Source organism: Centrocercus urophasianus, unplaced genomic scaffold (genome assembly GCF_019232065.1).
Source record: "Centrocercus urophasianus isolate 14NV4802_14NV808 unplaced genomic scaffold, USGS_Curo_1.0 seq_18, whole genome shotgun sequence".
Taxonomy (NCBI): Eukaryota; Metazoa; Chordata; class Aves; order Galliformes; family Phasianidae; genus Centrocercus; species Centrocercus urophasianus.
The window spans coordinates 11,758,264-11,782,821 of NW_024884733.1; the positions used below are offsets into that span (position 1 = coordinate 11,758,264).

At 39.5% G+C, this 24,558-nt stretch overlaps 2 protein-coding genes across 18 annotated transcripts in view; one reads left to right on the top strand and one right to left on the bottom strand.

Moving 5' to 3' along the window:
* PLPPR4 (phospholipid phosphatase related 4) overlaps window positions 1-6,992 on the bottom strand; it is a 30,402-nt gene extending 23,410 nt beyond the window's left edge. The window contains exon 1 of the mRNA XM_042819114.1: window positions 6,915-6,992. Within this exon, the coding sequence (XP_042675048.1) occupies window positions 6,915-6,992 (78 nt within the window). The remainder of the gene's footprint in view (window positions 1-6,914) is intronic.
* PLPPR5 (phospholipid phosphatase related 5) overlaps window positions 1-24,558 on the top strand; it is a 166,330-nt gene that overhangs the window by 62,264 nt on the left and 79,508 nt on the right. For 2 of the 17 annotated variants that reach the window (XM_042819127.1, XM_042819137.1), the window contains exons 1-2: window positions 20,627-20,677; window positions 23,658-23,815. The exons of 10 other annotated variants lie outside the window; for them this stretch is intronic. The gene's annotated coding sequence lies outside the window, so the exon portion shown is untranslated. Of the gene's footprint in view, window positions 1-20,118; window positions 20,160-20,626; window positions 20,693-23,449; window positions 23,540-23,657; window positions 23,816-24,558 lie in introns of those variants that run through there. 5 more of the 17 variants (XM_042819132.1, XM_042819129.1, XM_042819128.1 and 2 more) reach the window with 5 other exon arrangements.

The window sequence follows — 24,558 nt, forward strand, 5'->3', positions numbered from 1 at the left end:
CTTCAGTGAGAGTTCAGAAATAGTTGATGATTCATTATTACTTATGATTATTGTTAATTATGATTATTTATTAGTTATAATCAATGGGTAACCACAGTGAGATTTAAGATATTGCACTCCCTCTTGATTTTGAGACTTCTTTTATAGTGGCTATTGTGGAGTTATAGTAAAAACAAGAAAAGCAACATTCCGAAAAGGTGGCTTTTTGCAGGTTGAAGTGCTACTAAGTTTCAGCTAAAAGTTCATTCAAAAAGAAAAAAGATCTAGCAGTTAAAGGTGCCAATCCCTACATAATATTACAATTTATTCTATTCTCCAAAATACACTGTTTCATACATACACAGGTCACCCTGAAAGTAATGCTGCCTATTTATTTCCACTACAACAGATAGAAAGAGCACAATAACACTATTTGATAGAGTAAATTCTTAGCTACAAAGCACTATTTTTAAACTTAAGTTGTGCATTTTTACTGGTGGTGAACAAGAGCCTGGGTGTTGTGCTCATAAAAATCTGCACCAGCAGAGGTGACCCACTGTTTCACAGCAGCCATGATGACATCATTGCTAGGAAAATGTTGCCCACAAAGCCCATCTCTTAATGGCCCAAGCAGAAGCAAGTCAGAAGGCACCAGATCCAGACTGTCTGGTGCGTGTGATAGCACAGTCCAGCCAAGACTTGCAGTGTGCCCTGTGGTCTTGAAACCGGTATGGGTTCTGGTGTTCTTGTATTGCAAGAGAAGGGTTGTCGTCTTCTCTGGTCTTTTCAGGAAGTTCTAGTCTTCAGCTTAATCAGTATTGTGATATAGCAGTCAGAGTTGATGGTTTATCTGGGTTCCAGGAAATCAATCCAGAAGGATCATCCCTTTCCTATCCCAAAAGACAGTGAACATCATCTTACCCACTGAAGGCTGCATCTTGAACTTTTTCTTTGATGAGGAATTGGCATGGTGCCACTCTATGGACTGCTGTTTTGACTCAGCCTCATAGCAATGACACAAGTGCCCCTCTACTGCCATCTGTTGCACATCAGCAAAATGTGATGGAATATTGGCAGAAAGGTTCAGCCTCTGCTGCCATGCCACCACCATCTGCCTTTGACATTGTGGGAAATGATAAAATAGGAGCCATTACTTTCAGAGCAGCTCTCATACAAAAATAAATAAATTCTGTGGGTGTCGACGTTTCTCTAGTGGCTCACTCCTGTGCTCTTTGGTAACTTAATTTTTAATTTTGGCTGCAGATTTTTAACAATTATAGAAGGAAATCACAGAGTGGGTCATAAATATTTCTATTTTTGGAACATGTAATTGTTTGGAAAATGAATCTCCTCTGATTTCTAACATACTGAATCTTCCTTTTACTACTGGGTATTAGATCCAGAGGATGATGGAGGACTGAAAAGAATAGAAAAGAGATTCTCTTCCACCATGGATGACTTAAACTCTACATTGGCAAAGCAAGTAGCCAAACACAGACGGAGACCTAACATGAGGCATTATTAATTTTTTTTTTCCAGGACAATATTAGCACAGCCCTCGCCCCTCCTTTACGCCACTCTTTTCTGCTCATCTGCTAAAAGCCAGTAGTATGCAAGCTGAACAGCTCTTCTGTAGAAAAGGAAGTGATAGGGAGGATATAGCACTGACAGTTTAGTAAGTGAATGGCTGTTGCTTTTAATAGCAGCTTCCTCAAGTCTCAGACTGGCCCTTAGTATTTTGGGGATGCTGGTCTCCAATGCAATGTTATATGCAAATCTAATGTCTATCCTGTGTGAGTCAGCCACATCACAAGGTCAGCTCAATGAGCAGGCTCTTAAGTGTATTTCTCCTCCCCGTTTCCTTGCACATTGTAGGCTCTTCTGAGAGAAGAAGTAATATACATGTAAAGCATTGTGCTACTTCCACAGTATGGGGATAATTTCATTTTCTACAGTTTGTGTGTGAGTTTTTTCCCCTAAGACTAATTCAAATATAGCAGAAAACCTACTTAGGTAGAAATGGGCCTCCAAGTAACAGCAGTATAATTTAATTCTTGCACTAGATACAAACATTTTGTTCTTAGGAAGGAAGATTTAGTCCTAGAGCACACTCTCCCAATGCACTTATTCTAATCACTGCACTTCCTCTGATTTTGTATCTTGTACACCTGTGCACAACTTTGAAGTGAAAAAATGCATAATTTAAATGTGGTGGGTCATGCATAGCTGAAAGGCTACATAAAACCCTTCAGATGCGACTGAGAGGTGGCATAGGGCTACCTTCTGATGTGTACAAACATCTGACATTTCAAACCTAGCTCTGCCAGTATATATTAGAAGCAGGAGAGGAAGTGTTTGATGCTAAGACACAATGAGTATTCCCTGCATGTATTTATTTCAGTGGAAGTTGATGACCTATGTTTTGCAGGCTGGATTCCTATGGTCATAACAGATACTTGTTCTTTCTGCTCATGCCACTGTTAGAAAAATTCCATCCCCTCTGGGGACTGAGAAAACCTAAGTGATCACTCAGGACATTACGTCCTTCAGCATTCCCACATGTGAGACACACAGTAATGCACTAGTGCTGCTGAAGTCAAAGGCAAAATACATTGTGACTTAAGGGGTATAAACCAGGATTTTTTGAAGTGAGAGGGCACAGGTGAAGAGTCTTTTTATTTCACCAAGAATATATTTCTCCTGCCTCTAAATCATGGCTATTCTCTCAGTAATAGAAACTATTTAACTCTGGAAATTTTCCAAATTTGTATTAAGATGGGAGACGTTTCTATTTAATCAAGAAATGAACGGGACACCTGGGAAAATGTTGGAGTTCCCATCTCTGGAAGTATTCAAGAGAAGTGTAAACACGGCATGAAGGGGTCTGGTTTGGTGATGGGACTTGGTAGGTTCAGGTTGGTGGTTGGACTTGATGGCCTTGAAGGTCTTCTGTAACGTAGGTGATTCTATGATTTTTTTCTGCAAGTGTATATACTTACAGCGTGCTCTCAATGTACTCTTCGCTGAAGAGAAACAATTTCAGGGTGGAACTTTTTCTAGGAAGTACTGATTTTCAATATCTCCCATAAGGGCGGACTTCTTAACACATCCCATCAAGCCAGAGGGACTTTCAGTTTTCATTGCAAGCTTTGACTTTTCCAGCTATAGAAACAAAGCTCAGACAACTCATAGTCTATGGAACCCTAAAATGTCACAACCGTAATTAGGAATAAAACAGGCCAGGCTGCCTGGCAGTGCTCATTGCCACATGCCTCAGGTAATTGAGATTCACAAGGCAATATAAAACTATTCAGCTCTCAGGATCAGAGGTACTGCTAAGCAGAAGTCTTACCAGCATTTTCAAATGCCTCTGAAGAATTATTATGGTACAATAGGGTAAATTGATGAGTTTTTATGAATCATGAAATTGAAATTGTTACTGAAAATGTGTTATGATTTATTTTATAATGCTCATTTGTTTGCCTCTGATTTTTTTTGGAAGATGATCCATCCAAATTTTTTTGAAGCTCCATCTCTTCCTTTCAAATTTTTATTTCCTTTTCATTTCTAACCTTCTGAAGCTCTGGTCTGATTCTCCTTTTGCATTTCAGTGTAAATGAGAAATAGCTCCAGTGATAACATTGATTTTAAAAAGGGCATATTGGTTTTAAGTTATAAATCTGCTGTATTAAAATCTGCTGGTTTGATATTTTTGAAGTAGACTGAAATGAAAATTGGGCCCAATAATTTTTTTAAAGTAACTGTCAATTGGACTGCTTACATTTTTTCCAGTTATTAAAGTTGCTGCCATTAAACGCTTTCATTTATTTGTTAGTCTCATACATATTTATTCATGAGGATCGTAAGAGCAGGAAGACCTCAGTGTCAGAGCTGTATTTGCCGCTATTTCTAGATATCAAATCCCACTGAAGCAGAAAACCTGTCTTTTACCTGTTCTTTTCTCTCTCATGCCTGAAATAACTCAGTTAATAGTTATTTTTCCTCTTTCATTTAATCGTATACTATTTTCTTTGGAATTTTCATTTCTTCTTTGTCGCAACATAATTTTTTCTCAACTTTTGTATAGTGTTTGAGAGAAAAATACTATGTATTTTACAAATACATCGTAACTTATTTTCTAAACAAGTTATTATTTCTTTAGCCTAGATTTTCTAGGTCCTGATGCTATATGGGAGACAGAATACTGATTTTTTTGTTTGTTTGTTCGAGGGTGCAAACTTAATTTTCTGTGCTTATTCACTGCGATTTGTAGTGAGGAGGGACTTTCTGATACGAACGGAACACGCAAAATGGAAGTGAGTGGGTGGCAGAGGGGGAAAAAATGATAGCAATTAGAGGAATGAGCTAAAAATCTCATTTCTCATCATAATTTCAACTCCAATTCATAATATTAAAAGCTTTGAAATTGAGAAAGCATTAATCAAATTGGGTAAGTTTTGTTTTTATTTATTTGGCCTTTGTAGGATCATAACCTCCTGCTTACAAAGGAGATCTATATTACATAGCAATATCAGTCAAATCTCTCTGTCAATTACACTTGGGAATTTCTAATGCCAGTGAAATTATGTTTTATTTAATCCCTTTATGGAGGTATAACTCAGTCTTCGGTTCTCCTTGAGCCAGTCACAACAGAGGAATGTAAGCCATCCTTTCCTTTTTCTGATGCTGCTTGTGTGATGGCATCTGCCTCTGCTGCGAAGCTCCAGGAAGGCACTGCCATCAGTCTGATCGGAATTAGTGTGCATGTGGGTAAATTCAGGGTAGGTGTACCTAGGAAATACAAACTGTTTAAGTACCATCTGAATTGCTGCCACCAGTTCACTCAAGTGATTTGTGCACTCACCTGAAATGTGGGAAATTGATTTAAGTCCTTCTTCTCTGCAATGGGAGAGGAACAATAGCTCAAATTTTCCTAGTTAATAGATAGGCTCAGGTGGATGGCAGATTTTTTTCCCCTCCTAATTGTTGCTCTTATTTGTATTGAATACCTAAATGTTCATTGTCTCAAGAGGGGGCATAAATCTGCAGTTTGAGAGCTAGAACTCACTTCTCAGGGAAAAGGGCTCCTGCAGCTTCTAGGTTCTGTTCCTGTGAAGGAGTCACATAGAATTCTTAGCAGTTCATTAGTAGCCCACTCTTAACCATGAACTCTGACTCCCTCTCAGAACAGCAGGGCACCGAAGAGGCTTTGCAGCACTGATCTCCCCTGCTTTTGACTTCTAACTGTAGGTGACCTGTTGAAGATTTTTAGAACATAGAATGGAGAACTCATCTGCTTCTTGTGGGAACAGCCCAAAGAGCTCAGTCTAACTTCTGCACTTCTTGCAGGATCATTTGCATTATTCCTTGTAACAGCTACAGGGAGCTTCTAGGGGAACTGCAAGTATGGGATTAATATTATAGAAGGCAACTCTTGTGAGCAGCAGGGACACATTTTGTAATTCATGCTCTGTAATTCATCTTGTCTTGCTGCAGGCCAAAGCACAGCCCACCAAACAGTGTGGTTCTGTTGTGTCTTCCAGAATCTCTACATTGCGCCTACATTGTATCGCCGTCATTCCCAAGATGAAGTCTAGTAATTTCTCATCCTTTTGGATTCCCTGAGCGACAAGGATGGCACAGAGTTAGGATGCCCCCTGACTTTGTAGGAACTTTTCCTATTTTCAATTCTCCCTCCTATACAAAGCTAATGTAAGTTGTATGACACAGCAAACTCCTTTCATCAAAGAGTATTTCTTGAGCAGGCCTAGTACAGTGATAGGATATGCATGATGCTTGCATATGAGGAGCCTGTGCAAAGCTTTCCAGTGGGTGCTGTTTACTTTGGATTATCTCCCGGTCATGTCCAGGTGCTCAGGGAGGGAAGGGGGTAGAGATGCCTGTGTTACTTGAAACTCCTTCTGGTATTTATCTTCTTTACCTTCCAGAGAACCTCCAAAGCCCTTCAAATGTACCTTAAAGTAATTCTTTCTCTGTATTTCCTCCTTTTTTTTTAATTTTATATTTTATTGTTTTTATATTTCATACATTATGTACTGTATATGTGTTCATATCTTTATTTAACCTACCAGTTATAATTAATTCTTATACCATATTTTACCATTAAATTTTTTACCATCTTGCCCTGAGATATTACATGATGCCTCACCGTGCCTCAATCGCCTTCCTGTTAATGAGGTCATCTGAAACACTGTGCTCAATCCGTAAACTGTTTTTACCCCCTAAGCTTAGCCCATGCCTACCTGTGATCTTCTAGCAGCACCTACCCGGCTGTACGCCAGGCAGCATAATGCCTGCAAGCGATGCACGGAGCAGAGTGCCTCTGCAACTGCACCTGCTACCAGCTGAGCAGCCATAGCAGGTTTTGCTCTTTAAGATGTGCACAGAACCTCATTCCATTCTAGTCTGTGCATTTTTAGCTCTGTTAGAGATAGCACGTAATCCAGGGGTTGACAGAAAGACGCCACTGATCATCATATTAAGAACGTTTCCATTTTCCTGAGCATTCCTTTCCAAATGTGATTTTTATTCTACCAGAGAAACACAAGTGGCGTTCACCTAGAAGCTCTTCTAGAAACATGTCTTCCTCTCGAGAGGTCCCTGGGTACACGGCACCATTTGCTTAAGTATCCTTTTCGCGTCCCAGCAACTCTGAGAAATAATTCCCTCTAAAGAAAGCCAGCTCTTCGCGGTGGGCTTCGCCGCTGATTGCGGGAAGGGCAAAGCGCGGCGTGAGGATGCCGCACCCCGCGTTGCGGGAACAGCGCTGAGCCGCGCTCCCTCCGCTCGCGGTGAGCGGCGCTGCACGGCGGAGCGCCCCGCGGTGCCCTCCTCTCACCGCCGCCAGCCCCGCACTCGGAGCCATCCCAGCGCGGAGCCACGGCCGGTCCCCGAGGCGCCGAGCGACCACTCACCTCCACGAAGTAGAAGCAGGGCAGGAGGGTGACGCTGTCCTTGGTCACTTTGCCCTTCGGCCGCTCCTTGGCGGACATGCTGGCGGGCGCTGCGGGCGGCCCCGCGGCAGCGCTCCCCGGCCGCTGGCAGCCGCCCGCCGCGGTCTCCTCCGCCCGCCGCCGCCAGCGCGTCCCCGCGCCGGGCTGACGTCAGGAGCGGCGGGGGCCCGGCCGCTTAACTGCTTCGCTGCGGGGTTCTCGGGCGGCCGCGAGGGAGGGGAAGCCCCCTGCAGAGCCAGGGGAGCTCTGGCTGCAGCCGGCGGGAGAGCGGCAGATGGGCGGTGCGGGACTGAGACACCTGCGCGGGATCCCGGCGGGCGTGGGGGTGCACGAGGCTGATCCAGGGTGAAACTGGAGCTTCGGTCTTTGGGAAACAGCAGTGGGATGGCTCTGGGAACAGCGTTCCTATACGGCCGACGTTCTCGTGCGGATGCGCTCTGCGTGAGCTCGGCACGCTGATGGCACCTCACCCAGCCCTTGTGCCCGTCAGGGGACGTGGGGATGGGACCGAAGGGCAAAACCGAGCGTGTGGCTTCTCTAATGCATGGAGTACGTGGTGCAATTCCCGCTGCAGCCTTAAAAGGAATGCAGTTAACCTGAACAATTGTTTCCATGGTGAAGTGTGGTACTTTGAGATCCTATCTATGGATCAAAGCTTGCAGCCTTTTGTCGGGTGAACTTCTGGTGATGTCAGTGAGAGGTATCCTGGATATGGCCTGCAGACTTCTGTGAATGAGGTAGCCTTGTCATTCCACTACAGCACATTAATGATGTGTGCAGAGCTCATCTTGTACCTGTAAGCTTGTGCTGTGGCACTTAGCTTTACCATTCAATGAAAGAAGTGTGACTCAAAAGGTCCTGTTTCATTTCCTGTCCCTCTTGCTTTGGGGAGTATGGGAAATAATGTGCTGCCTTGTTCAGTCTCCAAATGGACCTTAGTGCTGTAGCCAGCATGCTGTGGCAGAGGAAGTGAAGATTCCACCAGTCCCTTCTTTTTTCTAGCAGCCCCTCAGACAAAGAAAGTTCCACCAGATGTTAAAAGCAAAAATGCAGTTGTCACTCTTCATGCCTGCAGTAAATTGTGAAAAGCAAATCCATAATCTGACTCCAGGTAATTGAAAAAGACTCTTCAGAGCTCCAACAGGTTACCATGCCAATGTGTGATCTTGTCCTAGCTCTGTCAGCCTGGAGTTCTGGGCTTCTCTGGCCTCAGAGGTACCAGGGGCTTATAGTGACTGGAGAAGAGGAGGCGCTGGGGGCTCTGGGCAGAGGAGGTACCCAGGAGGGATTCCAGGAGCAGAGGAGGTATGTGTTTGGCTATCAGGCAAATTGCAGGACATCATTCTGGGCAATGTGTGTGGGTGTCTGGTTTTGGTTCTTATCAATTAGTATTCTAGCCTTTAAGTTGAAAATGTCCCTTTTTGTTGGCCTTGCTGTTGGCTTACTTCACATAAAACAGCAAAAGTTCAGCAAGATTTTGCTAATGTCAAATTGTTGTTTCCCAGTTGCTGTAGTAGTTAATGACTGATTAGCCACTTAGAGTTGCACTTAATGTATCAGCCTCACTTGTTCAGGAGTTTGGCTTGGAAGTCATGAGTGCAATCTATCAAAAATTACTGATGAGTATTTTGTTTACTGTGTGGATTGCTTCAATCTGGAAGAATAAGAAAGACAGGGTGCTTTGCGGTAGAATGAACTGAGATCTCACATGGTTATTTAATTCTAGAAGCTTACAAAAGCTGTTGTTAATTATGTTGTTATTGTAGTAACTAAAGGCTAATTAAGAGTCTAACTGTGATAGGTACAGTAAAACACAGGGAGCCAGCCTCTATTTCGCAAATTTTTGCTATAAATAGGTGTGTGGTACGAGGCGTGTGAATGCTGTAAGAGCAGGAAGATTTGTGTTAGTTCTTTGGTTTTGTATCTCACTGTGTTATAAATGTACTGGTTGAGGGAGTTAAGAGGAGGCTGTGTATGATTTGGCAGAAGTGAAGCAACTGTAGGCAATAATATGCGTGTGTGTTCCTAAAGAAGGTGGCTGTATGGTGGGGGAAGTAGGTAGTCAGCAGTGGCCAAGGATATGCCGCTGTGTTAAAGACTATCTCAGCTGTGTGGTTTCACAAAGTAAAAAGTATTGGTAGCAAAAAGATTCAGAAAATGCTTCCTGTTTATCTCAGTCAAGATAGTCTTAGAAGGAAGTATGATGATGCATGACTTATGCATGCTATCTATGTGCAGGATGGTCGTAAGTACAGTATCTGTATTAATGCTGATGGCTTTTTACCCACCTTCGAGCAATCTTTGTAACAAGAAAATGTCATGGAAATATGTGAGCGTAAAGCAGAAAACTGTTTTTCCGGGTTTTGTTTGTTTGTTTGTTTGTTTTAGAGCATAAAACTGCTCATGCTTTGCTTCAGCAAGACCAACTGAGTTCCTGGAAGAATTTTAAGTACCAAAGAAGACAGGGAACTAGAAGATAAAATGCGAAGATCTGGAGTGTAAGCCTCTTCTGACTCATCTGGAATAAAATTTTAAGATGAGAAATTGATTCTTGCTCCAACATAAGGAAAACTTGGCTGTCAGTGAGTGCCTCTGGTGATTTCAAGCTGATTTGTAAAAATTCTCCTCACAAAACCATCGTCCTGTTAAAGGAGTATTATTGATGGACCTTCTTTAAGTGAAGAAAGAACTGTTCCTTGTAGTTCTCAGGCAGCGAGCAAACATGACAGTTGTTAGAAACATGATATGAAATGACTTTCCAGCATAGCCTGGTGTGTTGGCAAAGGTGCACTGTAGAGAACTCAACTGCAGCTCATCATCTCTTTATCCTACTCATTTCCTTCTGAACCAAAGTTTGTCTATTCCTAGGCTTTGGTTAGCATTGGGCACAGGCAGTGACTGTAGCGTCTCTACTTCCTTGGGGAAAGAAAGCACACTGCATAAACAGGAACCTGTGTTATATCACTGGATAAATACCCTTGCAGATGCAGGATGAAATAATTTAAAGAAAGAAATGGAATGGGTAGAGAGCCAGCAGATCCATGGCTCTGCAGATCCACTGATCAGACAATGGCACTGAGTGGTTTGTAGAAAGCAGAAGTTTGGCCAGAGGCTGCGGCTGCAGTTACTGTTGCTTGGTAGTTGAGGGAACCTCCTTTCCTCTGGCTGCCCCTCAATTTTCCTGCTCAAAGGTCGTTTCTAGGGCATGGACCAGGGTTACACTTTCATGTTGTAGGGATGGATTACTTGCTTTTGTTTTTGCTTTTTTTGCTTCCTTTTTTTTTTTTTTTTTTCCCCCGCTAAGCATGGAATAGATGATATGGGCTCGTATTAAAACAGTAATCCTCTTCTGGAGAAAAAATGGCATATGGGAACTGGTCTTTGCTGTTCTGCTTTGCTTGACACAACTGAATTCAGAAATGCAGCAGTGCATGTGTATATTTGTGTATATACACACAGACACACACACACACACACATATATATATATATATTTTTTTTTTCCCCTCAATCCCTCAGGAAAACTTCTGGTCAGGGGAATTTGCTTTGAGTATTGAATTCACATGTTACTCCATGAGTGAGTCTGCCCTGTGCAAGTGAGAGATACTAGTTATTTTACAGTCATACTTTTAAAGAGTTGTTGTGGTTGTGCCGTAGAAGTTTTTAAAATTATTTCATGGACAGGCTTTCTAAGCTTTGGTGCAGCTGCTTTGATATAGTCTGATATTTGGAGGAAACAAATTGGTGGCTCCCAAGACAAAACCCATGTCAGACCACAAAGCAGCATCTTTTCTAGCATCCTATCAAGGGATCCTGCAGATGCACTTGATAAATGGGAAAAATCAAGCTGAATGACAACAAGGACATCCCTTTATTTATTAGCACTAAGTTTTAGTAGATTCAAGATTCTTCTTTCCTGATTTTTTTCATATTAAGCAAAATTTCTGACCCACCTGTAACTGCCGTGTGTGCAGTGCAGAGCACTCTTGGATAAGTCTCTGACAGTACAGGGAGATCCATAGTGGAACATGTGTAGAACATACAAAAGATCCACAGTGCAGATGGAAGAGCTAAATTCCTATTTGACTTTGTAATTGCATGAAGCAATTGTTTCTCTACCGTGCCTAATAATCTCCTGTTGCTGTAAAGCTCTATTTTCTGAAGTCTTTTCTTTGACTATTAGATATAGGTCACAGCTTTAAAGAGCGTATGACTGAATGATTCCTGTCTTCTCTGCTGCTTTTTACGCTGCAGTGTTTGGTCTAGAAAAGGAATTTTGCATTTTTGCATGAGTCATGATGGGATCATTCTTATGAATCTGTGGCTTTACATACCATCTAGGAACACACCTATAGAGTGTTTTTGCAGACATATGTGCCTGTGCTTTTTTGGCGTTGGGCCTGTTTTGGTTTGGAAGCTGTATGGCTGTGAAAGCATAATGCCGGACAGTGGTTTGTATGAACGGTTCCCCTTTGTGTCAGGTTTAGCAGTGAGCAGTTATTGGCTTTTAGTGAAGCTGCAATTTGCGTGGCTGATGTGGAATATGGTAAAATGAGTTTATGTACGACATGCCTGATAAGCTTTTATTCTGATGCTAATATTAGCTTATACTTGGCTACCTGCATACATCTCAGAATGTGAAAATCCCAGATTGCTTCTGGAGTATCATTGGCTCTTATATGCAACTTCAAGTATATATCAACAAATTACAAACCTGTATTTCTGCAGGGGCTTTCTGCCACATACGTTTTGCTTGACTCTGAGTGAGTTGCTTCTAACCAGCTAATTAAACATCAGCCATTTGCTGCACGAGCTGAGGCAGAGGTCAAGTGGAAAACTGGACCTCTGTAATGTAATTAGCCATAGCACACGTTGGTTTAAATGGAAATGCAGAGGTCTAGCAGGATTCCTCTTTGCCCTGAAGTTTGTGTCAAACACTGTGTCAGAAAAGTGCTGATATATATCTGACGTTTGGAGGAGTACTGCTACAGTCACCTGCTGATGTTAATCTGGCCTGCCCTGATTACTGCATGTTTGTATATGACCTTAGTTTGCTATTTCTCAAACTCTGTTGTGGTTTTCTGATTTAAATATCATCCCTCTCAAAAATGTTTTTCTTAAATTAGCATGCATTAATACAATATTACAGGAGATTTTTAATGAAAAAATGTAAGCTTCAAATTCTGTGAACAAGACAAATCGTGTGCATGGCTTTATGAAAGAAATTTAACATTCAGTGATAAAAGCAAGATGGTGACTTATTCATAGGAAGTAACAGGAAAAGTATCTAAAATACTAAAATATTTATTTCCAGAGTGTTCTTAGATGTTTCAAGTTCACAAGAGACATTTTTTTTTTAATCTTTGTAATATTGAAGTCCAACATTAATTTTCCAATGAGAGCATCAATTATTTTGAAAGCCTGTAATTACAGTGCTGTTGGTTGTCAAGGGCATAAATCAGGTGGCCTCAGAACTGAAGAAAACTTTTTTCTTGCACCATTAATCACTCATTTTCACTGTTAGTTATTAAAACAATGTCTTAAAAAACTTATCGTATCTGTATGCGTGCTATAAAAATGTTTTTATGCATGTATGGAATCTTAAGGCTTAGATGCAAAGTGATATTGGAGTGAAAATGTCAGCTGAAAATGGCTGCAGGTTCACAATAACAGTCAGTATGTGTTAGCATTGACTGTTTATAGCATATGGCACCAGAAAACTATCACTGAACTAATAAAGAAAGGAAAATGATGAAATGCATATATTTTAAAAAATGTGCATGACATTTGCCATGAAAAAAAATTTACATCAGGCAGTAGAAAAACTCATTATTAATAAATGTTACACACAGATAGTGCTGCACAAAAGCCATTAGTGAAAATAACCAAGGATTTTGCAGTTGATGTTGTGAAATTTTGTCTGGCAGTTGTGCCTGCTGAGCAGCGTAATGCCTGATAGGTACACATCTTAGACATGCTATGGTACTCTGGGTAGTTCCTAGTGCAGAATATGAAGGTCAGGCAGAGACATTTGGCTCAACAGTTAACACTGCAGTGCTCAATCTTTTTTCAATGTGAGGAGGAGCTGCAAATTGCAATCTTGTTGTTGTTTGCCGGAATCTACTGTATGTATATTCTGCTGCCTGTTTGCACGCATTCAGCAGTTGCAGTGCTTCCTAGGAACGTGCACTTGCTCAATGTTGAGGTCGATAACACTGCCCATGTGCAGTGTGTGTAGTCCTGTGACCCTTAGTAGTGCATGTAGTTATTTGGATACGCTCCAGTTCCTCTACATTATTGATGAATAAAGGCTGAATACAGCCAGATAAATATTCTTTCTATTCTACCTCAAAGTGTGTTTTTTTTATTTGTTTCTTTGTTCATTTTTTTCCTGTGTGATGAGTAGAGTGATGAGAGAGTAGAAGCTTCTGAGTTTCTCAAATAAGGATATTGCTGGAGTTCAGAGCACAAGTCCTGAGTAGGGGTGTTATGCACATATGCACCTGTGGTTCCAAACTCTGTAACCTTGTTTTTTATGCCACTTCGATTTTTCTAACGCAGCTGCTCCTGCCTTTGAAAATGAAAGGAATGTGTTTTTCAAAATGAAGTCAAGATTGCCTGCGTTACCACTGGTTGCTGATATCTTGGTTTCTGAAATAATATAATTGAGCTCTTCTTTTTTCTGTTTACCTGTTATTCAAATACTCTTTTGCTCTGTTATTTCAAATATTCTAGGTAAAAAGCAACAGACAGTGCCTTAAAAAAAGGGAAGCTGTATGTAGTCACCAAAATATCAGCAGTTAATAATTAGTTTATATTAGCGTTGAAGTAAAAAATAACTTATGTATAGGACACAATGTGGAGTGGTTGATAGGCATTCAAAATTATTCAAAGTTTAAATGCAGTGGTTCTGAAACAGTTATTCTGAACAATATCTGCCTTACGTTGTTATTGTGAAACAGATTAAAGAGGACATAATATGAATTCAGGAATTTGGCTTTGGGATTTCATTTGTGTTCAAAATTTCCTTTTATTGACCTGAACAAATCTGTGAGCAATATTTGCTCTCTGCTTCTGTGTATAAAACTGCTCTTGTAGAATTATACTTATGCAGGGAAACACATAAGAACGTATTATGTATGCTGGTTTTATTTGTTTTTTGATTCTCACACCAAGAGTGATTTCAGTGGAAATAGTGAATTATTTACAATAATTATGGTAAAAAATATTGTTTATAATGACTGAAGTGGAATTTTCTGCAATATAGCAATTATTCTCAGCCTGCTGAAGTCAGCTGAAAGTGAAAGGCTTTGTAACAAATACACTGGACTTGCTTTCCATCCCAGCTGAGCAGAGAATTCTGATAATTTGTGTTCAGGCTCAGGTTTATTATATTATTAATCTAAAATACTGATTTAGCTTATCATGGTGTAGCAGAAATTCTAAGTCACAGCTTGAAGCAGTGATTGAGCACCTGGTAGGAAGGCAGGGCCAACCCAGGGATGCTCAGGTGCATGTAATGCCCCTGAGTGACTGGAAGGGATGGAGCCAGGATCCACAGCTTCCCTGACCTCATTTAAGGGTTAGCAGTGGAGGTGAGGGTATCTTGCTGGAGATTCCTGTACATCTGAGGCCTTTTGAAGGTAAGTGGCTTCTTTCCTTTGTTTCTGTACCCACAGCTTTTACATTTGAACAAGTCCTCACTTACTGTAGCCTAGAAACTTGCTACTCTTACTGTTGCATTATAGTTGCATTATACTTACTGTTGCATTATAGCATTACTCATAGTAAATAAGCACCTCACGATTTAGTATTTTTATTCATAAACTACTTTTGTAACTGGAAAAATGAAATGTGACTGATCTTTAGAAGACCTTAACTTTGCTGGAGTAGCTTATTTGGTCAGATATACCTGGAATAGTCAAGGTAATTAAAGTCCAATTTGGGTTCACTGATATTGACAGAAGAGTTCTGTTTATGGTTCTTCGTTTGGAGAATAGGAATATATTTTATATATATATATAATACATAGTTATGAAACTTACTTTCTGCTGGTATAAAATGCAACTATCTTAAAAGATCCTGAAGTAGAAAACACACATTTCTTTAGCACAGTGATGGGATTGTATTTTGTAAGCTGTTCTATTACAATTTGCCCAAAATGGCTATGACACCTGGCATCTTCTGAATCTAGCTAGTATCTTCTACCACTGAGTCTAATTTCCGTTTCTTCCTGTGCCAAAAGCTAAGAGCAGAGTATAATAAGATACAGACTAAATGTATTAGCCTAATAACTGAAGGGAGATTATTGTAAGTAATGGTGACAACAGTAATGAGAAGGTATCCATCATGTAAGATAGTGGGGTTTTTTGTTTGTTTGTTTTGGGCTTTTTTGTTTGTTTGTTTGTTTTTGTGGATTTTTGTTTTTCTCTTAATGCAATTCTTCATTTTCTCTGACTGGAATATCTTAAATGCATTCAAGCCACTGTGACTTTTTCACTGAGTTTCTAGGAATGTTAATTATTAGGTGCAACTTGCACACAAAATGGGGATGTTTGCTTGTTACTTGAGTGATGTGGACCATGTTCTGCTTATAGGTGTGCCTGTGCAATATGTGCTTGGAAGTTTAATAGGTTGTGATTTTTATGATTGTACTCATTCAAAACATGTTTTAAAAAACACTCAATTACTGATGAGTAGTTCATTTAAGTAAGTAGACTGCTGTGATAAATAGATGTATTTGTGTGCTTGGGAGCATGTTTATGTAACCACATACAATGTCTAACTTTTAAGCTCTGCGTCAAAGTTCACTCCTCGTTCTAATATGTTCCTACAAAAATCTGCCTTTTTTTTTTTTTTTTTTTTTCAGGTGGCATTTGAGAGTAAGCAGGTATTGCTGATGGTCTCAACCTCAGTTTCCATCTGCCTGTGATAGCTTGTTGATTTTGTAGAATATGTGGGAAACATAAAGTAGTTTAGCAACAGGGTAAAGCAGAAGTGCAGGTTGTATATTTGCTTGAGCTATGTGCAGTTTACTCCATGACTTGGCAAGTAGGTTTTTGTCCTGAATAGCTGCTCCTCTAAACATAAACAGTGAGATAAAAAAGAACCAGAGATGAGCAGGAGATGAGCCATATCTGATGACTAAACAAATAATTTTAGTTTCACGTTTGTCTGTATAGCATCGGGCTATCCTTAAGCAGTCATTCCTGAATTTGACACAGACTAAAAAGAAAATGTCTACACATATAATCTGAGAAGTTTATGGTGCAAGTGTTATCTAATGTGAGGTAGATTGAAGTGCACTTCTTCTTTGCTGCCTGTGGAAGAACTCAGCAATGCTAAATAATAGAAGTACTCTAACAGCCATAGCTTCTGCCTGCTCCTCTGTCCTGTGGGTTATTTGGTAGGGTTCTCCTGCTGCCATACATACAGCTGCAGAATGCTCCTCCACCTACTGACGTGTTTCTAGACTGAGATCAGACTTCCTGATAGCTTCTGTATGATCAGAGAATTATGCTTCCTTATCTGCTTTGCTCGTGTAATTTGAGGGAAATTAGTCTTTCTCATCACTTTTGTAGATGTATATACCAAACATAACACCTACTTTAAATACATGGGGCCAGCATAATTTCGTTGGGTTGTGAATGTTGTCTCTGTGGAAGGATCAAAGGCAGGTTCTGTTGATGCTCTGTTCCGTTCTTTCTGGAAAGACAAGAAGATGCTTGGGGTAGACCATCTAAATTGCTTTGGGAGAGGGAATGCTGTGCAGCCCAGGAAGATTCAGCAGCTGTTCCCAAGGAGTTTCAACCTGAGAAGAACCTTGATGAATTATATGCTGAGATCTACGAGAAGATAGATGCTCCTTTAGAATAATATGGAAGAAAATAAGAAAATGGCTTCCATGGAAAAACTATCCAAGTAAGCTGTCATCTGACCATGAAGCAAGGAAAAGTGACTGACCTCATGCTGCAGAATACTGTAGGTTGAGGAAACTGCTAGAGATTTGCTTTGTTAAAAAGTGTTATTGAGCTTCACAACTTATTTAACACAAGCACTTGTGGATCTATTGAAAACAAGTCATTCCTTCTGTGGAATATTACTTTAAAAATCCCGCAGCATTTAAATTACTGGGACCTCAAATTAATCCACAACTTAATTAGATATCAGAAATTATTTAAAAACTCTTTTTCTTGTATGGACCAATGAATATCATCCTGCCCAATTTTCAGCATGACCCCTATATTTCACTAAAATATAACTGTTTATATATTTAATCTACCTAAAATTAAAAGACAAACTATTGGATTTTAAAAGAAACAAAACCCTTAACAGTATTTTCTTAATTCCAAATTAATCTGAATACACAACTGTGAAGCTTGCTTCATCCTCCCTGCCCCCAACAGTTCGTATATGTTGATTGAGGCATTTGTTTGAGATTTTGGAGGCTCTGACAACAGAACATCAATATCAGCTCTTGTTTGGTAGAATGTAATTTTCATGGGTTTTTCAATACTATTATTTGCCTTCCTGCCCTTGTACAATGCTTTCCAGATACAAATTATAATGATAAATAGGGAACTGTGACCAATGACAAATTGCATGCTTAAAAAGTGGGAAAATGTATGATGGAGGTGATATTTTTATTACTGGTTAGTATGTTTTGCTGTTCTTTAAATGAGCTCATTCAACTCTATAATGGTAATAATTTATTTCCAATTTTTTTCTGCATCTAACATGCCCCTTTGGCTGCAGAAAGGATTAGCGTTTTATGAGAAATTTTCCTTTAATTCATGGCAATTAGTTAAGGGTGTGGGAATATTTCCCTTTGTTCCTGTTGAAGTTCAGGTAGTCAGACCTGCTGTTAGAAGATGCTAAGGGTTAAGGATTTCATTACAGAAGAAGTAAGGTAAGTAATCAGCAAAGCTTTCTTGTTTACATGGATACCACTTGATGAATATGCAGATGAACATGTCAACATCTCAGATACCAGATGGAAATTGTTCGTGACTCTTAGGTATGATCAGCAAGTTTATTTATGGTGCGAAAGCAAAATTAAAAGCAGTGGCTGCACCTATCATCATAATTAAACCAGGTTAAATGCCTACACTTTTAATCATTGCGGTGTCAAGATTATGACCACTGTTAAGAGGATAGAAAGTATTAGCAACTTCACATAGCTCTAAGTGGATACATTAATTTGCTAATGGACTGGTTGCTGAACCACTGAATATTGATTTGTCTTGGGATATAGATAGAAGATTTGTAAGTTTGAAGAAGGTAATTAAAAAGGATGTGATGACTTGGAAGCAAGTATCATTATAATGTGGGTCCTTTTCTTACGACACACTTTGTTTTCCTTTTATTTTAATGCTCTTTATATGCTTATATGTTTTCTGTTCATCTCTCTTCCCTATCATTTCCCCATTTTTTTTTTTTCTTGCTATTTCATTGTCCCAGTTCTATTACTGTCTTCTACACTCTTTCTTTCTTTTCTTCTATCTTCGTGCCTTGTTCACTCTCCCCTGCATAATTCTGCTTCCTTTCCTGTCATCCTTTTCTTATCCTTTTCTCTCATCCAGCTCTTTTGGTTTTCTATTTTAATCTTGCCCTCTATTGTTTACTTTCACCATGTCTATTTCCAAACTCCCTACGCCTTTCTATATAGTGCTGCTTTTCCTTGTTATACTTTCTCCTGGATGTTGCCAGCCAATAAGCCTTTCTTAGGGTAATTTGCTAATTGAGACAGTAAGCAGAAATCAAGTGACCAAACCCTGAAGAGAGGAGCAATATGACACCTTTCTTTTACTTGTGTCTGTTTTCATTGTACTACTCTGCATATTAACTGCAGCAATGTTCACTGGTGATTGTGATGCCAGTTTCCATTTCTGCAGGCAGAAGTGGTGCTGGGAGCTGTCAAGGTAGGCTGCCTAGCTCACTGTGTCCTGTCCTGTTCTGCCCTTCAGACTTTTACCCCCTCCATTCCTTTGCTCTCAGCTTTTCAAGGAACTGAGTGCAGGCGTAACCAGAAAGCTTCTTGTTTCTCTGATCCTAGTAACTCCACTGTGGGAAGGTATCTGTTGATCTATGACCTGCTGATAGAATCCGGGATAGCAGACTAAAGGTGCTGTAGTCAGAATTGTGGGTGGGTCAGGCACAACTTTAGCTGAAGAAAAGGAACCTAGTAGAAAGAAATATGTCGTTGCAATGTTTAGCAGGAAGAACATGCAGTTTGTACGAGGAGATGAAATTACAGACAGAATACCAGTGTCCTGCTTTCCTAATTGCTCGCCTAGCTAGAGTTCTCAGATATGAAGATATGCTTCTTATCTGGTTCATACCATCCAATTTGATTATTTTCAACTATTGGTGAAAATTCATTTAAAATGCGCTTCTCTGCATTGCTATCAACATTTAGAACTTGAGTGCTCCTTTTTTCACTCTGTTGACCTAACCTTTCATTTCAAATAAATGTAATGGATATCTAGTGTAGAGCATCAAGATGTGGTGATAGACGTTGACAGCAACACAGAGTCAACATTTGCCTCTTCTTGCTTAAAACAGTATTTGTTTTATGGGTATTTTCAACTACATAATGGTTATTCTTGTCTAGAGTGTTTTCACAATTTGTTTTAGGAAGCAACATCTCTACACAGATTGGAGAAAGTGTTGGTTTCTTTAGTGTGCTTAATTTGTACATCTGAGAATTCTTTGTGTGCAGTCAGTTTGTTTCTCCAGTGCCTCCTCGGTTTTGCCACTTGTTTGTGTAATTCTTTCCAAGAGCAGTGAAGGACTATTTCTGAAACTCAGAAAAATCTGATTAAAAAGCATCACAAAACTCTTCTAAAAGTGGGAAGGTGACAATGGCAAAGTGCATGAGATGTTTGCTTTTTGTTCCGTTAACTTTGTCCCGTAATGTGTTGTTTTTTGATTTCTAACAAGCTCTCTGTGCTGAACTTTGTTCTTTTTACAATGTCCTTTTTGATGACATGAAGGTAATTAAATTAATTTCTGTGAGATCATTAAAGATTACCTCGACATTGCTGTAATTCTGATCTTTAAATATTCTGATCACAAGTTTTTTTTTTTAACAGGGTTGATGGGATTTAGGATCTTTCAGGAAATTGTTAAGATATTGGAACATATAACAAATATGAAACTTTCCTCTCTGTAATCATTGATTGTAGACAGAGTCTTCTTCCCAGAGGTATTATGGCAATCCTCTAGTAGAATTTTTAGAATCAAATGTGTTAAGAGCTTCATCCCTTACTCCATTTAAACTCTTCCAATTCAACTGTCCTGCAACAGCAATATGGCAGTTGTTTGCTCCTTCCTTGTCACCAGAATATCCATATTATATAGAAAGATCCCCAGGATATGGAGGACCTGAGATTGTGCCTTCAAATACGTGTTCTCTATGGCAAGTAATTTTTCAATGCAGTGGCACTTTTTTAAGGACACAAAGGGATGACTTTTTGAGTAGATATATCACAGCAAGGGAGAAATATGGATTATTTTTACTACTGCTCTATGAAAGAAGTTATGAACTGTTAAAAAAAAAAGTGCTCTTAGGTATGTATATATTTCTGGCATGTTCAGTAAGGCAAAAATACATATTCTTGAAGATAAGCTTGAAGGTTAAGTGTAATATTCTTTTTTTTTTTTCTTCTGTAGGAGCTCTATGGACTCTAGGAACAGAAGAGAGAATAATCTCCACATGTCTCTGTAGGTGTAAATTATGTACGTTTTCAGGTCACTCCTGCTACCACAAAATCTGAAATTTGTAGCTTACTCTATAGAAAGAGTGAAAGAACTTTTTTTTTTTTTAGTGTGATTTGCTGCTAGTTAATCTAGTAGAAGGGAGACTTGCAGTAATGTACAGAGCAGAAACGTGTGGATTTCTGTTATATCTAATATAATGTGGCATGCATTAAATTTGCACTAAATGGGAAAACTAAAGGTCTTCATAGCTCTTCCTCAGTCTTGCTCTCTTCCAGTTCCTTCAAATAACCTACTCAATGTCCTCATTGGGAAACTCTAAGTACTAAACTTCTTAGGACAACATCACTCCCCTCAGTAATTTCCCTGTAAGAACAGTTGAAATACAGGAACCTCACTTCCGACCTTGAGTGCTTCACCCTGAGAGGTAAAGTCATGCTGGATCGTTTTTTCCTGTGAAATCTCATTTGTAATTCATGTGCTGCAGATGAGACTTACTCATAGCTGGTAACATCAATCCCTTCAAGTTATATTGAATTGCCCCCTGTGCTGTTTGCCTTCTGCAGATTTGTGACAGTTATTGATGGGAGTAAAACCCAAACACTTCTGCCCAAATGCCCAGCAGTGAATATGTGGAAGCACTGGTCAATGCTTAGCTGTAGCCTCTGCTCAGTGTATCTTAGTTTGGTTCTCAGCTGGTCTTGCTCAACAGTGGAATAACTTGCATGGCTAAATGGCTCCAGAGAAGCAAAATGAAGCTTGTGTACCTGTGTCTTTTGGCTTTGCTTCTTTGATTAATTACATTAAGTCATCTTTATGAAATGGTGATGTTTCACTGAGATGACTAAAAGAAATGCTTTCTCTTCACATCTTCACTTGATGACCTTGCCCCCAGAATGATCCTGTTTTCAGGCTATACTTAGAGCCTGCGGACACTAATGGTATTTAGGAAAACAGCTATGATTCTTTTGAAAATGTATTGCTTAGCAAATGTTAAGAATGATTAAAAAAAGAAAGACCACCACCACCAAGAAAAAAGTAAGCAAAGCAAAAGGAGTGTTTGTATCCTTCATTTCTTAGTTTTTTTTTTTTTAAAGTGAATTTTTTTATGATCAGTGGAAGTTACTCAGTGTCTGCTAATTGGTATTGTGGTAGAAGTAAGAATTCAGACCCAGCTGAAGCTAATGAGAAGGCTCCCACTGAGTTCAGTCAAACCATGAGTTAAAGTATTTCCCCAGAGACAAAAGAGTTGAGGTCCCTGTGAAATGGCTTGCTTAATCAAGGTATGGGATGCAAAACGGATACAAAAGAATTTAAATCGCACATCCAGGAGACTTGTATTCATGTTGTTACACGTGGCAATGCAGTTTTTCCAGAGTTGCCTGAGTGTTTAAAAAAATATTTTTTTAATTTCCATTCTGAAAATTTGGTTTATTGGTAAACTTTATTGTAATAATGATATTTAATTCCTACCCCCGATATGGCATACTTCATTTCAGTACCATGTACTGTCAGATCGTTGCTAGAAATTTTTTTTCTGAGCAGAATGAAAAACCCAAGGACAGTGTAACAGGAAGGAAATCCTTCCATCTCTCTGCATGAATGAATGGAAATGTCAGTGTAGATCTGACATTATACACATGCATAATGTATATGTTTTTCTTCTGATTTTTCTCTTGGTTAAAACTGATTGTGAAGGGAAATTTAAAAAAAAAAAAAAAAAAAAAAAGGACAACTGGAAACTGCTAATATATGCTGCTGTAAAATGTTTTGAATGTTATTAAATGGATTAGCTATGCCATTAGAGAGAACAGCTGTGTTCTGAAGCAGGAAATAGCTTGATTTTGCTTTCATTTTTGTTTTAAGTCAGTGGAAACTAATGTAAGACTGAAGTCAATGAATCTAATGAGTCTTTCAAAATGTCTTCTTGGTATGAACTACTCTGAACATCACCAACTTGTGTGCAAAAACTATTAGAACCATATATTGCTGGGATTTCAGAGTAGCTACTTAAACTTTCAGTAGGATTTGGGAGTACACTTTAGCACTTCATTTGATGTCTTTAGGCTATGTATTACAGAAGGAAAGGATTATCAATTCTGCAGATTTGTAGATCTTCACTTAGTAGTTTGCACTTAGGGCTATGTGTTATGGTGAAAGTACATGAGGTGATGTGGAGAGTAACTTCATTTTATCATTCATCTATTTTCACTATGGAATGTTCTATGACCAACTGATTTTTTTTTTTTTTTTTTTTTTTTTTTTGTGCTATCAGCAGTGCAGTCAGCTCTGATTAATGAAAGCGGCTGCATAAGAAGAAAGGTGCTCATTGTAAAACTATAATAGACCTCCTTTGAAGAAGAACTAAGGGACAAATTTACTATTTAACTATGATATGAGTAGTGTATAGGTTGCATTGTCTTTGGATGCCTCACAGGGTCTGTGATCTCTTCATTCTGTCATACTTTTTATGGCTCAATTCTCACTTAGAGCTGTATTCTTTCATGATGTGGAAGTTGCAGACAATGCACAGGCATCTGAATGTAGATTAATTGTCAAAGTTTAGTTACTCAGTCTCTGGGATTTCCAAGTAGTTGAGACAGAGGTGAGAGAGCATATGTGAGGGGGGGAAAAAGGCATCTCCAGGAAGTGATTTAGGTTTTAAGAGGACCGGATGAGGTTTCTGACTTCTGGTGGAGCTAGAAGTTCCTAAGTGAGCTGCAGTTAAATGATTAAATATTGATGAACTCAATCTTTGGTATGCATTTTACCCTCTAGGTTATTCCAGGGAAATCACATCTCCTAGAGTGTCAGTATTAATTTGAGAAGAGTGCATCTTACATGTTCTGCACTAAACTATGACCCACTGTGAGTTGAAGCCGTTAGAATTTATCTTCAATCAATGTCATGCCAAATCATGTTCTTAGTGGAAACACATATATGAAACCTCATAGGAAATATGGAATTACAACCTCGTATTTCACAGGATGGTGACCTCCTTGTTACAGCTGCGTGTTCAGCATACATCTGCACTCTAACTGCAAAAGCTCACCAGGAATCACAGAATCACATATTTACAGGGGTTGGAAGGAACCTCAAGAGATCATTGACTCCAATCCTCCAGTAAAGCAGGTAGGCATCCAGGTAGGTCTTGAATATCTCCGTAGAAGGAGACTCCACAACCTCTCTGGTTAACCTGTGCTGGGGCTCTGCCACCTTTACTATATAGAAGTTCTTCTTCTGCATGCTACTACAGAAGTTCCTGTGTTCACGTTTTAGGCCATTACTCTTTGTCCTATTGCTACACACCACCATGAAGAGCTTGGCCTCATCCATTTACCTCCCACCTCCCTTTAGATAAACGTTTATCTCTTTGTCATCTCTTTTGTAGGCTGAACAGACCCAGGTTCCTCAGCCTTTCCTCACACAGGAGGTGCTCCAGGCCCATAAGCATTTTTGTGACCCTCTGCTGGACTCCTTCTAGGAAATCCCTGTTGTCTTTGAACTGGGGAGCCAAAAACTGGGCACAGTAAATGATTTTATGGTTTTTGTTCTACTGTGGTAACTGGTACAGATAGTTCAATGCGGAGGGATTTTATTCCCCAAAGATTGAACTGGAATGAAAGACTTCATGCTAAAACTGTGTGCTAAGAGGCCTGTGTTTTCTTAGGGAGAACTAGTTACTTTACTGCCCACTACCATTAAGCTTCTGGGTACTAAATCCTATATTCCATGATGCAGGGTTTCAATGCAGAGCGACCTTAGCCTTATACCCAATATTCTACAGACTTTCTTTTTCAGTGATAGGAATTCAGTAATAGGAAATTCAATAATTTGAAAATTACTAACTTGGACCTGACCAAAAGGAAGAAAAAAAAAAAAAAAAA